The 16,240-nt window shown below is 50.4% G+C and overlaps 1 protein-coding gene across 1 annotated transcript in view; it reads left to right on the forward strand.

Annotated features, from left to right (window-relative positions):
• The window catches only part of NOS1 (nitric oxide synthase 1), a 111,934-nt gene that overhangs the window by 15,604 nt on the left and 80,090 nt on the right, over positions 1-16,240 (forward strand). The window contains exon 2 of the mRNA XM_014787077.2: positions 8,369-9,548. Coding sequence (XP_014642563.1) covers positions 8,824-9,548 — 725 coding nt within the window. The 5' untranslated portion in view covers positions 8,369-8,823. The remainder of the gene's footprint in view (positions 1-8,368; positions 9,549-16,240) is intronic.

Raw genomic sequence — 16,240 nt, forward strand, 5'->3', positions numbered from 1 at the left:
TCCATCCAATCAGTCATGAAATCTTGTTGTAATCAGTCTCCTGAATGTCTCTTAAATCTCCCCACTTCCCTCCTTCCTCCCTTTCACTACCCTAATCCTAACCACCATCATCTCTCATCTCTGGCCTGCATCTCTCATCTCCTACCTGGGCTCCGCATAGCCAGCCTTGCTTCTCCCACCCATTTTCCACCCAGCAACGAGAGTGATCCTTATAAAATCTCAATCTAACCACGGAACTTCTCTTCTCAAAACCCTCCAGTGCTTGTTATTGCTCTAAGAATAAAGTCCAAAATCTTTAACTTGGCTCTCAAGAGACCTGCATGATTCAGCTCCTGAAGGCTTCTCTGGCTTTATAAGATATTGGCTTTCCTCTTCTGCCACAGTGAACTTTGTCCGGTGTACCTCAGTGCCTTCTCATGTGCTTCTAGTGCCTTCTCTCCTCCACCCCTCAGTCCACTCCTTCATATGGCCAACTCTGTATCCTGACTCTTCCTCCAGGAAGCCTTCCCTGACCACCATCACCCAGACTATGTTGGGTGTCCTGTCATGCTCCTGTTAGCACCCTGTATTTCTACTTTGTTCTACTCACTATACTTCCCGCTAGTATCTCTCTCCCCCACAACCCCTCCACCACCGAGTTGTGAGCTCTGAGGACAGGGATGCTGTCTGTCTCCTCCATCCCTGCATTCCCCGTGCTCAGCTCCTTGGTGACCATGGCGGGAACTATGTAAGAGTTAATGAATGAATGGATGACGTGAATGAATGAAAAGGAAGGAAGAGAGGAAGGGAAGAAGAGAAAAGAAGGAGAAGAGAAAAAGAAAGTAAAGGAGGAGATGATTTATTGGCAGTAAAAAGTATGTGCCATCTTTTTTTAATGATTCTTAAGAAACATTGCAGAGACCACGGATAATATGTTTCTTTTTTATAGTAATGAGGCCATCCTCTTGTCCATGATTTTGTTTATATATCTGGTCTGAAATAGTTTATTTTCCTGGAGGTGTAATCTAAGAGAGACTCTAAAAATAATAGTTAACAGTGCCACACACTTTACATGGATTATCACATTAAATGTTTGCCCACTGAATTATCCCATATAATTAACTTCATGTTAGACACCATCATTGTTCCCATTTTACAGACGAGAAATCTGAGGCTAATAGGTAGTAGAGATGGGTCACAAACCCTTGTCCTTCTGGCTCCAAGGCCCATGCCTTTGACCACTACATGACACTTCCAGGGATGGAGCATGTGTGGCAAGCATGGGGGGAGAGGTACATTTGTGAGGCTTTTTGTGCCACTGAAGGATCCATGGAGGGAAGGAATTTAAGAACCTTAGCCCCAAACTGTGGAATTTTCTGTCTACATGATGGATATAGTACTCTACACCCGGCTGAACTAGCTCATAAAAACAAGGTTTACAAAATGAACATGAAATGAAGGCTCCGTAATTCCCCAGACCTATTCCAACATGGGGACGACAGCCCTGTAGCTCTCTCCTGAGGATGGACTGGACCAATGACACCCCCACCCTGCCCCAGTGATGTTGACTCACCACCAGGTTCCAGAGCCTGAGTTCTGGCTGCCTCTCTTGAGTTCCACGTCCCAATACACCAAATCTTGCTCTTTTGGTGTTCCGAGGAGGAGCCGGTGACAGCGCCCACTCCACTGGAAAGCAGGACCAATCTGTGTGTCCACAGCATTTACCTGGTCCTTCAGCCCAAAGCATTTAAGCGACACTTGTCCATTTGGCACCACAGACCCCCACTAGAGGGATGGATGCTTGCATGATGATTATTAGCAATAGTAGTGGGAAAAGGATCCATTTATGGGGCACTGACCATAGTATATGGCACAGTGTAAGAACTCAGAAGTTATTAACTATTATCTAATTCCATCCTCACAGACACCCTCAATAGATGCTATTATCATCCCCATTTTATAGATGCAGAAACTGTGACTCAGAGAAGTTAAGTAGCTTGCCCACCATCACAAAGCCAAGTAAAGGAGCTAGGGTTCAAATCCAAGATACTCTGACTTCAAAGAACTTGCTCTTTTTTTTTAAAGATGATACAAAAACATAGTAAAAATAAATAAATAATACAAAAGAATATACAATAAAAAGTAAGCTTTCCTCCCACCCTACCCCTAGCCTCCCAGTCTTCTTTCCCAGAAGCAACCACTGGTAGCAATATCTTGGGTGTTTTTCCAGAGGTATTCAGTGCATCTCCAAGCTTATATGGAAGTATGGATGAATACATAGGATGGATATATAAATAGATTTATATACAGTGTTCTCCCTCTTGCTTCTTAAGTTTAAGATCGTTCCCCATCAGTCCTTTTAGATCCAATCCCACTTATTTAATGCCCGTACAGGATTCTATCGAATGGATGTGCCATAGGTTATGTAATAATCCCCTACTGATGGATACCAGAATTTCCCAATCTCTTGATATTCTGAACAACCCTGCAAGGAAGAGTGTGTGTGTGTGTGTGTGTGTGTGTGTGTGTGTGTTTAAGGATGCTCCTTCCAGTTTATCTGCAGGAGAAAGTCCCAAAAATTGAATCGCCAGGCCAAAGATCTGTATATTTTAAATTTGGGTGTAGATATTGTCAAACTGCCATTCAAAGAGGTTGTAGGAAGCAAGGATGTAAGAGAGCGTGGGTTTCCCAAGGCCTCAGGCCAGGATATACTATTAAACTTCAGACAATCCTTAATCCTCGTGCTCCTGACTCTAAACGATGCTCATTCCTGCCCTGAGGTGTGGGCATTGGATCTGGGAAGATCCAAGTCCTCACCGGCTAGCTGTAGCCATGAAACTGGGGGAATTAGGTGGCTGGGGAGACCCCATGGGACCAAGGTGCCCGTGCCTCTGGGATCCCCAAGACACACCACGCCAACTCACCCTTCTGATTTGCAGAGGTTGGCGGGTTTGTAGCTGTGACTTGCCAGCGTGGGAGAAAGCACGTCAGCTTGATTCCTGGGTGGTGTTCTCTCTGGGGAAAGACTGCAAATTAGCAGTTCAGGAGATGAAGGAAGTTGGTTGTTTTGCTGGTTTTTTTGAAGAGCACAGTTGGGTTGTGGTTTCGGTCTTTTGTTTATGTTGGGGGTGGCGGTATTTTGTTTTGTTTTTAAGACATGGAGGACTTGGAATTTGTTTTTAAATGAGATGGGAAGGAGATGGGAAACAGGGCTGTAACTCCATCAGAGATTTTTTGGGTGTGTGAACTGAAAACACCCAGGAGTTCACAGTCTTCTTTAATATTGTTCATTTAAAAGGTAATACACATGTGATTTAAAAAATTTAAATGACATTCAAATAGAAATAAAGGTATTCGAGTGCCAAGTATGTCTCCCTCCTACTTCTGACTTCCACTATTCCTCATAAGATGCAACCATTGATACCTGTTCCTTCCAGAATATTCTCTGCATTTATGTGTGCAGAATTTACGCATTTGCACCATTCTTTTTTACACCTAATGGTATATCTTGGAGCTCATTTCCTACTGTAAATAGAGATCTGCCTCGTTCTTTTTAATGAAACATTCTTTGTACAGATGGGTTAGATTTCAAATGACATTGGATGGCAGGATGTTGGATCCTGGACTAGTCCAGGTGACCCCTTTATAGTACCTCTCTCTTCACGTGGTTCTAGGTGGACGTTCTCTCTCCTCCCTCTTAACCCTCTCAGGTCTACTTCCAGTGGCCAACCTCAAAAGGTGGCGAGATGTTTGCTAAACTTCTGTGTCATTTTTCTAGCTTCTTTAGAAAGAAGAAGTGTCTTCTGTCTGGCTGAGTTATCAGTAGATTCTTGAGGGGGCCTGAGGACAGGGGGATACGAGGAGGAGCTCTGGTCCAGAAGGATCAGACTCTAGACCTGCACTGCCCAATGGCTATGTAATGTGAGCCCCATGTATGATTTTTAACTTCATAGCAGTCGCATTAAAAAGAGTGAAAAGCAACAGGTGAAATTAATTTTCCTGACAATGGTGCTTAACCCAATGTATCCAAAATATTATCATTTCAACATGTAATCAGTATTGGAAAATTATTGCGATATTTCACGTTCTTTTATTCATGCGAGTCTTTGAGACCCAAGGTGTGTTTTACTCTTATAGCACATCTCAGTGGAACCATCCCCAGTTCAGCAGTTCAGTGGCCACATGTCCTATGGGACAGCCCAGCTCTAGACTCCCCAGCTGTCGCTGTTTCATGGTGAATGAACCCCTCGCTTCTCCAGACCTCTGTTTTCCTCATTTTTGAGCAGGGGAGCTGGACTAGGTGTTCTCAATGGCTCCTCTTCATCCTAACTTTATCTTAACCCCTCCGACTTTCACTGCTAAAAGTAGAAAGCCATGGACAAGCCAGGACAAGAGGTCTCTCTATTGCAGCTTAATTTCCCCATCTGCAAAATAGGAACGGTCGAATGTGACCTTGGTCAGGGTGAGGATGAGAAATACGGCAGTAGATGAGGATGTGCTTTGGGGAGGACAAGGAGGGAGGTGTGGTGTTGTGGGATTGTTGTTAGGAGTAAGATTGACCCTGGCGATGCTCAGAGTCCACTCACTGAGACCCAGGGCAACCTCCTCGGTTTACTTCTCTGAACCGCAGTCACCTCGTCCGTCTGTCAGGTGGGGATAAAAACAGCACTGACCCTACACAGTCGCTGTCAGGATTAAATAAGACGTCCATGCAGAGGGCTTGGCGCCACCCTTAGCACACAGCAAACTCTCAATCATTCAAAAATTCTGCTGTTACCATTCCTCTAGCTGCAGAAACGCTGCCCAGGATGGGGAGTGGCTTGCCCAAGGTCACACAGTGAGATGGTAGTAGGAGACGCTGGCCTATTTTGCCTCCTTCCTTCTCACTGGCAGTCGTCCCCGAAAGTCAGCCACTGATTTCCTCACAGCCAGGTAAATGAAATAAATACACCCAAAACCACTGAACTACTTGAATGAGGCCCGGGTCCAAGTGTCGTTTCCATGGCATGTACTCCGGAGTGCGCACGTGATTTGTTTAAAATCGCAGCTCCAGAGGGCAGAGGCTGGGTTGGCAGGATATGCTACCCACACCGTCTCCCTGTATTCAATGCCCGATACTGTGACCACTCGAGATTCTTTGATGTGATTTCAAGCAAAGGGCCCCCTTCTGGGTGGCGCATGAAGTACCTTTGGCGAGACTGTGACGGAGTAGAAAGTGCACTGAATTAAAAGCCAGGAAGCCCGAATCATTAGATATTATATGACAATAACAGGAAGCCGTTTCTTCTGAACATTCACTCTGTGACATTGCTGAGTACTCTGCATCCACTGTTTGATTTACTCCTCCCGGTCCCCCAAGGAGGCAGTCATTCCTTAGCGACACCATTTATAGATAAGGAAACTGAGGTTCAGAGAAAATAAAGAACTCACCCAGAAATGCAAAGGTAGAGCCAGAAAGGGCTTTAAAAGTCTTCCTTGGGGCAGAAGAGTGGCCGGCGGCCTGGTTGGCCCAGGACTGAGGGAGCTCCTGGATGCTGGACATTCACAAGCTGGGACAAGTGCATCTCCAGCTTATATGGCAGCTTAATTGATTCATCTGTAAAATGGGGATCATTGAACCTGACCCTGGTCAGGATGAGGATAAAAATACAGCAGTAGATGAGGATGTGCTTTGGGAGGGAAAAGGAGGGAGGCTTGGTGTTGTGGGGTTGTTATTAGGTTTATGATTGACCCTGGCGATGCTCAGAGTCCACTTACTTCAACACAGAACTGTTTTCTCTCTCTCTCTCCCCCCCTCCCTCCCCGCCTCTCTCCCTCCCTCCCTCTCGGCAGACACTGAATATCCCAGCGTCTCCCAAGCCCAGCCTCTTTCCAATTCCTTCCAAAGATCAAGTTGCCTTTCTAAGGCCAAAGTCTGAGAAACAGAACCCCAATTCCCCAAGCACCAGCCAACAGCCATCTCTGATTTAGAAAGCAGCTGAGAAGGAGAGAGGAACAGCTGAGAGTGGCTGAGGAGGTTTCTGGATTGCTTTATTTCTTTTTTCCTTTTTTCTTAAGCCAAGTCTAGCCTCTGTCCTTGGATGAGGCCTGGCCCAAGCCAGCGTTTGGAAGAAGTGAGCTGGCGGGCCTCGCCCTCCAAGAGCTCACCCTCAGGTCTCGTCTTTAATTAAAGAATGGAGCCCAGTGCCAGACTTGGACCCTCGAGAGCGAACTGGAGGTCCCAGCTGTCTCTGCCTCCAACTTAACAATGAGCATCCTGGGTTTGGTACCCGGAAGACACAGGGTTCGAGGACAGTTAAGGAGGCAAGATAGGGAGGTGGACCAATTTCCCCAGTGAGGAAGGACACAGTGGTTCTGGATGGTTTTCTCTGCAAACCAGGACCACAGCAACAAGGTGCTGAATGACACTTAGCCGGTCGACACACGGGCCGCACACACTCACACACGCAGCAGAGAAATGACACAGCACGAGGGCGATGCATGAATACACAGAGAGAAACACACACACACAGCGACGCCAGATGGAGAACACAGCCTGGGCTGGGCCCGGGTATTCATTATTCCCTCACCCACACAGAGGGGCTGGCGGAGTTACGTAATGCAAGCCGCCAAAGGGGGAGGCTGAACTTGCTAACCACCCCGCCTTGAGGGGATCCAGCAGGTGGCACCTCCTTCTCAGGGGGAATGTCTGCACCCACCTCCTGCGCTCAGAGGCAGCAGGAACTTGTCAGCTGCCTCAGCCCTGGGGTGACCCCGGGAATTCACTAAAAGGGAAGCGAAGGAGTGAGTGTCACTTTGCTAGCAGTGACAGATGGGGGCTCCCTCCTTGCACTGAGTGTGGTGAGGATGCTGGTAGGAAAGGGTGCTGGGGCAGAGATGGAACTGGAACTTAGCTGGGGGTAGGGAAAGAGAGGGAGGGGTTCTCTGCTGTCCCACACCTGCCCCCACTCCACCCACAACCCGCAGATCACCTGCCCCAGCCCAGATACAGAAGGTGCACACACCTCACCTGGGCCACAGCATCTCCACTTGGGTCTCCTGTGGGCCATTGGTACCCCAGCCATACGCCATTTCCCAGAGCCTGGGGGAGCCAGTGGGAGCTGTGACAATAACTAGAATATAAATTTTTAAAAACTAGAGTGTAAGTTTAAAAGCTCAGGCTCAAGGGGCCGGCCCAGTGGCATAGTGGTTAAGTTCACGTGCTCTGTTTTGGCAGCCCGGGTTCGTGGGTTCGGATCCTGGGCATGGACCTACACATCGCTCATCAAGCCATGCTGAGGCGGCATCCCACATACAAAATAGAGGAAGATGGGCACAGATGTTAGCTCAGGGACAACCTTCCTCAAGCAGAAAGAGGAAGACTGGCAACAGATGTTAGCTCGGGGCCTGTCTTCCTCACACACACACAAAAAAACGCTGAGGCTCAAGAGCGGGGCCAACCTGAGTTCAAATCCTCCATCTACCATCATTCTCTATGTGACCTTGGGTAAGTCACTGAACTTTCCCAAGGGTCAGTCTTCTTGTCTATTACTGTGTGGATCAAAGGAGAAAAAAATATACATGAAGAGCGTTACGTGCTCAGTAAGTGTCTGCTATGTTTAGTCTTTGGGGATTTTTCTTCTTCATTCGATAAATACTCATTGAGCTCCTGCTATGCGCTTACGCTGGGGGCACATAGTCCGCTCTTCCTCATGTTTCTCCATTAGGGTTTCAGACGATCTGTAGAGTACAAATGTTCTCCAACATTTTGTGTGGACCCATGTCTTTAGTAATTATTATAACAAATTTGGTTTATGATGGTTTGTAATGTGGCCAGGTCTGTCCTTTTGAACCTAGAACAAGTCAAATCACAAAAATGGTCATAAAGGCCATTGACATCACCCATCAGTGGTTCCGTGGAAAGTGACATCATTTCCTTTCCAGTGGGTTTGTTGTGAGGGCTTTGGGAGTGGCCAAAATAGAAAGCCAAAGATCTGTGGCAGCTGAGCTCCTGATCTGTGAATGGAAAATGTTTGTGAAACACAGAGAGCCAAAGGTCACATGACAAGTTGGAGTGGGGACTTCTTGCAGTGGAAAAGAGATGAGACAGGTCTTAGGGTTCTTGCCATCTGATTTCTGGGGCTGTCAGTGGTTTCCCCAGAGAGACCCTTGGTCTTGGAGGGCTTTGATTATGGAGATGAAACCAGGCAATTTGCAGCTAACTGGGAAGGTGTCCCCATTGAGGAAGAAGGATTTTGTTTCTAGGTTGGCTTCAAAACTCCAGAGCATCTTATGGCTACACTTCTCAGTTGGCTACGTTTTCCATCTTAGTTTTGAAGGTGGTGTTGGGCACTCCACACAATGTCTCTTTTTTAATTCTCTTCATCCCCTCCCTGTTCCTTCTCTTCAGCTCAGGAAGCCTCGCATCAGATCTGAGTCTAACGGGCTGGCAATGCCCAGAGAAGAGTCCACACTAGCATGTGTCACCCCTAGACACATCTAGACACATCCACCAGACACTTCTCCTCCCCAGTCTGCCTGGCCTGTTGCTTAGGGACACGTCCCACTGCTTCTCCTGACATCTGCCTGATCAACCATCGCTTCCTTAGAGAACAGGGAGGGAGGCAGACGCATGAAATCATGCCACCGACGACCGAACAGCAATGAGTGGATGACGCCAAGTTGACGTCAAAGACAGAGAAGACCAAAGCCCAAGAGCAGCTCGCTCTCGAGACTTTCTGCAGCCCCTGCAGCGCCAGCCCCCCAGCTCCTTCTCTCCGCACAGCCTGAAGCCTGGCTCCTTCTGGTGAAATCATCTTGGCTTGACATATTTTGAGGTCTTCAGACCTTTGGACACTAGGCACCATGGAGAATCATATGTTCAGTGTTCAGCAAATCCAACCCAACGTCATTTCTGTCCGCCTCTTCAAGCGCAAAGTGGGGGGCCTGGGATTCCTGGTGAAGGAGCGGGTGAGCAAGCCCCCCGTGATCATCTCCGACCTGATTCGGGGCGGTGCCGCGGAGCAGAGCGGCCTCATCCAGGCTGGAGACATCATCCTTGCTGTCAATGGCCAGCCCTTGGTGGACCTGAGCTATGACAACGCCCTGGAGGTCCTCAGGGGCATTGCCTCCGAGACCCACGTGGTCCTCATTTTGAGGGGCCCCGAGGGCTTCACCACGCACCTGGAGACCACCTTCACTGGGGATGGGACCCCCAAGACCATCCGGGTGACACGGCCCCTGGGTCCCCCCACTGCAGCTGTTGATCTGTCCCACCAGCCGTCGGCCAGCAAAGAGCAGCCACTGGCAGTCGACAGAGCCCAAGGTCCTGGCAATGGGCCGCAGCATGCCCAAGACAATAGGCAGGAAGCTGGCCCGCTCTCCCACACCAACGGCCTGGCTCCCAGGCCCTCGAGCCAGGACCCTGCCAAGAAAAGTGTCGGGGTCGCCCTCCAGGGCAGCGGGAAGAACAACGAACTGCTCAAAGAGATAGAGCCTGTGCTGAGCCTTCTCACCGGTGCGGGAAAAGGGATCAATGGCGGGGGACCTGCCAAGGTGGAGACTAAAGATGCAGAAGTCCAAGTGGACAGGTAAGCTCCACAGGTATGTGTGTGTCTGTGCGTGTGTATGTGTGTGTGTTGCGCATAACCATATACTGCGACTCAGTCTCACAGCCCAGAAGCCACCCTGAGCTGTCCCAGACGCGTGCACAGGCACGGCCGCTGAACCACCTTGCCTCTTTCCCTTAAAATTGCAATTGCAAGAGTGGAGTGGGCATAGCTTCTAGAATGTACCTCTTGCCGTGCATCCCAGAGCTAATCATCATGGCAGCTGACGTCATGTCTTCCGATCTTTTTCCCATCTAATCCCCCAGCAACCCCTCAGGTGGACATTTTTGCAATCCACATTTCACAGATGACAACACTGAGGTTCGGGGAGGAAGGGCCTTTCCTGAGGTCACCCGGTGAGCGAGAGGCGTGTGTGCATGGCAGACTCGGGGGTGGGGTGGACGCTAAGGCTCTGGGAAGGGAGAAAGGAAGAGCTGAGCGCTGGGCAACGCGCAGCCTAAACCAGCTCTCTCCCTGTGACAGCTGGTCAAGGGCAAGGCAGATTCTAAAGGAGGGGGATGGACTCAGAGTAGAGGATTGGCCCCAGCTCCCCAAAAGAGTGATCTTGATTAGATTATGTGGGATCTGAGATTAGAACTTGAAGAACTGGGTACCAGTCCCTCTGTGTTTGCCGGATTGGCATTTTCTGATTCTATGGGGGAGGAGAACTGGCAGAATAGTGGGTGATTCTAGCTCCTTCTCTTGGGAGGACTCAGCAGCTGGGCCAGGGGGTCGGAGACGTAGTGGATCAGGAGATAGAGAGAGAGAAGATTCTCTCTGTCCCCTGCCACTGTCATCTTAGGTCTAGTACTGACCCTACGGCCCCCTGTGCTGCCAGGGAGGGTCTAGGCAGACCCTTCTTATCCACCTCTGACTACAGAGGGAGGCCCAGGTCTGGGGCCACCCAGAAATCCAGGCCAAGATTTCCCAACCTCTCCCCAAGGACCCCTGAGCATTTAGAGCATGAGTGATGTGTGCTGAGGAGATACCCAGAGCGGGGATCGGGTAGGCAATGTTAGGCAGGGTGGAATTTTAGATAGGGAGGCTGGGCGGGTCTCACTAGGAAGGCGACGTTGGAAGACCCTAGGGGAAGGGAGAGAGGGAGCCTTGCAGCTTTGTGGAAGAGGAGCGTTCCAGGCAGAGGGAATGGCAGGTGCCAAGGTCCTGGAGTGCAAGAGCACCTGGCATGTTTGGGGAACCGCATGGGATCCGGTCCTCCTTCCTGATGGGGCAGCCCCCAAACTGCCCTTTGGTGGGCCCCTCAGTCCGTGGCAGCCCACCTCGGCCACCATTGCATCCTAGGCTTTCCCAATTTCCCACACCCGGGCAAAAACGAAGCCAATTCCAGCAAGACCCAAGAGCCCCCCAGGCAGGAAGATGAGGCTCCATTGGAAGCCCCTGAGCAGAGGGGAAGCAAGGGCCACTTGGGCCTTTGGTCCCATCTCCACGAGTCGGCAGACAGAGAGTCTTGGCCCCAGTGCACAGGACATGGTGGGACCCTCTTGGTGGGGCAGATGGGCAGGGTCCCTGTTGCCCTGATATCCGTTTCCAGAGCTGGGGGCCAGGATCAGGCCTCGGGGTTCTTCCAGCTGGCAGAGGTCTGGCACCTAGTTCACCCACAACCAGCACGGGAGGCCCCCCAGGCTAGACCCCAGCCCTTAGGAGAACTGCCACCTCCCAGGGTCCCTACAGCAGCACAGGGGCATGTTTAGTCTCAGCGTAGCTGCTGGGCAGCCAGCGGCCCCTCGGGTCTCATTCCGTGGATTTAAATTCTAGAGCTGCTGTAGAATCCAGCACCCATCATTGGTCTTGTTTTCCAGGGGGCATTGGGAGTGCCCTCCTCAAAGGCTCCTGGACACTCCCAGTCCTATACGTGCCTCCCTCATCCTAACACCGCCTCTCCCAAGAGGAGCAGTGAGGCCCTGAACGGGGCTCTGTCACCTTGTGTGGGCAGTCTCCTCCCTGCGGGCAGCTGAACCCCGACTGTATCCAATGTACCACACACTTGGTTCTGATTCTCAGCTGGGCATGGGGTGGGCGAGGGCTGGTTAGCGTCAGAATTCCCAGGGGCTCTACAGTCACACCCCACCTGCCCAGGAGTCTGAATCTCCGTGTGTGATATGGAGAAGTCCCTCCCATCACTGGGAGCTGGGCCCTCCCCTCCGAGGAGCCAATAACACCCTCTCTCCCCGCCGAGAGTCTGGGACACAGAGGCCAGGTTCAGGACACCAGGCTTGGATGGGATCGTCCAGCGTGAAGGGCTTTAATGGGAGCCCTCTTGGCAGCCAGACCCCGAGGGGCCTCTCCAAACACCATCTGAGGTCAGCAGCCTCTGTTTCCCCGAGAATGAAGGAGAGACAGGCCAGTCCGACGTGGGGTCCTGCTCCGGCAGACCTGTTTTCCCAACTTGAGAGGCTGCATCTGAGCTCTCAGCCTGCCTTCATCCATCACGACCCTCCCTCCAGTGACCCCATGTCAGCCTTGCACGCAGGGCGGTTGTCTGACCACAAGGAGCAGAAAATACTGCTTCGGAGGGGGTCAGGTTTGGGAGAAAGTGACCCAGGGCGAGTACAGGGCTCCATGAAACCCACTAAGGTGAGTGGTTCTAAGGACGAGTAATATTTAGTAATAGCACATGTTCCTCTAGCTCAGTGGCTCACACCGTGCTGGGCTCAAAACCCCCCATTTCTAACAAATATTTTAAAAATATTTTACCCTTTACTAACTAGAAGCTAATTCATGGATCATATAACCTACCCACACTGTACATTTTTTAATCAATATACTGCCCTAACTGTGAAATAAAGGAGACGGAGCATAAACGTAATTTATACTAACAGAACCTATAATTTAATGTATCAGTGCTCAGGCCTGACTCCGCTGAAATGGTCGGATGTTTGCACCTAAGCGTAGAATTGCTGCAGACACGACAGCATCGAATGCAGATTGACACAGGTGTGTTGTTTTGGCAACTCAGATGCCACCAGCAGCGTCGCCTTGGTGATATGACTTTCTGAAATGGTGAACGACTCTTGATAAAACGATGTCCTGTGTGTCTTTGATTTACCCAATAGTTGCATGCATGGAAAAGTCAGTCTGTTTTAAAGCCATGTCTGTACGTAAGCCAGCGTTGGGACCTTGGCTCAGGAATTTGAGTCTGTTTTTTATCTACGTGGATATTCAGAGGCTGTGTGGCAGTCAGGACCCTTCTTCCTTGTGTGGGTTTGTCGCTGGCGTAGCAGGATCTCCACCACCCCTGAGGCCGCCTCCCTCCCAGCGTCATGCCAGGAGCACTCTCGCCATCATCGTAACAACCAAACGTGCCCCCACAAATTGCCACACTGCCTCCTAGCGGCTGCAATAAGCGCCTCGTTAAGAATCAGTGTCCCAAGTCAGGACATGGAAACCCGGAGACAGAATGTTCTTCAGCGTCATTCTTGACACTGGCAGGTCCGGGAGGGTGCAAGCCCCTTGAAGCGCGCGGCTGCCTGGAAATTACTCATCCTCCCAGGGGCTCTCCATCCAGGCTGCATTTTGGGGTGGGGGTCAGAACTGGGGTCCTGGATGCTGGATGGATGGGTGACCAGGAGACCAGCTGCCCCCCAGGCCGGGAGCCCCACATCCAGGTCACCCCCACCTTCTGGGGCCCAAGCAGAGGCTGGGGCCATCACTGGTCCTGACTCTCCTGTTCTCTTGGCCTCATTTGCTTCCTTCCGTCCCCCTTTGCTGTTGGACGCAGACTTACTCTCCTGCTCCATCTCGCCCCTTTCCCTCGTGAGGCATCCCTAGTCCTGTTGTTCAGGATGCTGGCCCTTATGTGAGGGGAAGTGATGTTTTCTCTGGACATGGCCTCACCCTTCATCCCAAGCAGAGGTGGCCCTGGCAGCTGGTGGCAGCGTGTGAGGGAGCGTAAGGAAGAGAAATCTGGGAGCTTCCAGGACCTTCTGCATTTGGGAGCGGTGCCTTTAAAAGGCTGCGTCTCAGAGGATATCCAGGTTGTTCAGCTTGCTGCCCTGAAGGAGGGTTTTAAAGAGGCCAAGGTCCCCAGTCCAAGCATCCATCTGGACCAGCCGGTCCGCCTCGCCCTGCGCTCTGATAACTGCTCCTGCATGCGCAGGGCACTCGGTTTCTTAGATTACCTTCACAACAGTCCCCTCCTCAGAGCTTGCATGAATTCGGCTCCCTAAGTAGGATGTGTGGTTTTAGCCTCCTTTTATGGACGAGGGAACCAAAGCTCGGAGAGGTAAAGCAACTTGCCCAGGGTCACACAGCACTGGTCACAGGGTGCTGTCCTGGTTCTACCTAGAAATGTCACTCCGAGTGTGTAAAATTAAAGAGAAACCAGACCAGAGAACGTGGCTGGTGGAACAGAAGTCAATTTGGACCCTAGAGAGTCAGCTTAGTTGCGGGGAGGAGGCCTCCTTCTGTGACAAGCCGGAGTTTTAAAATCATTATGCTAGTCAACCTCTGCTGAGCACTCCAGGTGGGCCTGGCCCCACGCTGAGGGCTTTACATCAAGGACTTCATTTGCTCCTCATAGCACCCCATTTTCCTGATAAGGAAACTAAGGCTCAGAGAGGTCCAGTCACTTGTTCCAGCTCACACGGCTGGCAAGTGACGAAGCCAGAACTTGACCCCAAGCCCATGCTCTTGACCTCTGCTGACTTTGTAGATTGCACTGTTGGCCACAGTGCCCTTGACCACTAGCCGTCAGGTTTCTGAAGACATCGGAATGTTTTCTCGGTCTGAAAGGGAAACTGAGGCCCTGAGGTGCCGTCTACGAAAGACAGCATCCATGGAGAACTGACCTCAGAGCGACCAGTGACAGCATTGCTTCCGGGACTGTCTGCGTTGGACCGTCTCCTCCCCATCTGCACTTGACGTTCCTCATAGCTCTGAGTCACTCTGGTGGCACTTCTCCACTAAGGCATTGAGTCCATGAACGTTCCTCACGCTGAATCTCAGCGTAGCTCTTCATTCTCTCCTCGACCGTTTGGACGTGAGTGGCACCCCGATCCATCCTTCCCTGGGGAGGGCAGAGAGGTCCTGTTTGTAGTTGTGACTCTTGTGTTGCACCTCTTTCCATCTGTGTCCCTGCCCATCTTGTCAGGTGGGCACCCAGCCCCCATTCTAGGAAGAGCTATGGACTAAACCCACCCACCCCAAATTGTGTGTAACCAGGGGTCTTCTCACCATCTTTCCTTCAACAAATCTTTATTGAGCTTCTCTTCTGCCCCAGATACTCTCCTCAGAACTGGGGATCCATTGATGAACTTTTGCCATTTGAAATCAGATCATAGATTAGAAATGAACAACAAACAAATAGACACATGCAATCATTTTGGATAGTGTTGCACTCTGGGAAGGAAATAAAACAGTGATTTGAAGGAACATGGCTTGCAGTTGGGTAGAACATTAGATTAGATCAGAGAAGGCCTCCCTGAAGAGGCAACTTTTACACGGAGGCCAGAAGGTACAAACCATGTGCAATCTAGGGAAGGCATTCCTGATGGAGGATACAGCAGGAGCAAAGGCCCTGAGGCAGGAATGAGGTTAGGATGTTCAAAGAACTGGAAGGAGGCCTGTGGGGCTTGAGTGTAGTGAGTAGGGGAGACTGGTAGCGGGTGAGGTCAGACACGTGGGCAAGAGTCATCAACCCTCCCACCACCATGCCATCACTGTCCCCTGCCACCATCCACTCACCGTATCAGTTTCCCATGGCTGCTGTAACAAATGACCACAAACTTGGTGGCTTAAAACGACACACATCTATTCCCTTACGGTTCTGGAGGATGGAATCAGAAATTGCCTTCTCAAAGGAAGGTGTGATTCTTTCTGAAGGCCCAAAATGGGAATCTGTGCCAAAACTTGTTTAGGTATTATGTGATCCTTACTAGCTGGAAGGAAGGGAGATGGGGCATGAAGTTATTTCCAGGAATGGGTGCTATACATGGTTTGGGTCAGCTCCACTCTGGATTGCCAGTCCTATACAAACGTGTTGCCAGACCTGCCCTGAGAAGCCGGGATCAGAACACTGCCTTCTGAAAGGCATGTGAGATTCCTTCTCAAAGGCCATAAATGGCATCATGTTCTAAACCTGGTTTAGGTGTGTGATCCTTACGAGATGGAAGGGAGAGAGATCATGCAGAAAGTTATTTCCAGGAATGGGTGTCATACCCAGTTTAGCTCGGCTCTAGGTATGATTCCCAGTCCTATAGAAACTTCTTTCTCGACACCGACTTGGAACTTGGAATCAGAAAGTGCATTATCAAAGGAACATGAGATTCCTTGTGAACGTCCAAAACGGGAATCTGTGCCAAATATTGTTTAGGTATTATGAGATCATAACTAGCTGGAAGGAAGGGAGATGGGGCATAAAGTTATTTCCAGGAATGGGTGCTATACATGGTTTGGCTCAGCTCCACTCTGGATTGCCAGTCCTATACAAACCTAGTCCCAGACATGCACTGACAAGCCGGCATCAGAACACTGCCTTCTGAATGGCATGAGATCTTAAATCTGGAGTGGATCTCACTGGGCTAAAATCCAATCAAGGTGTCAGCAGGGCTGCGTTCCTTCTGGAGACTCTAGAGGGGAATCCGTTTCCTTGCCTTTTCGGTCTTCTAGAGCTGAGTTCCTTGCCTTTCTTGGCTTGTGTCCCCTCCTCCATCTTA

This window comes from Ceratotherium simum, chromosome 35, assembly GCF_057802395.1.
Source record: "Ceratotherium simum simum isolate JZ-2026a chromosome 35, ASM5780239v1, whole genome shotgun sequence".
Taxonomy (NCBI): domain Eukaryota; kingdom Metazoa; phylum Chordata; class Mammalia; order Perissodactyla; family Rhinocerotidae; genus Ceratotherium; species Ceratotherium simum.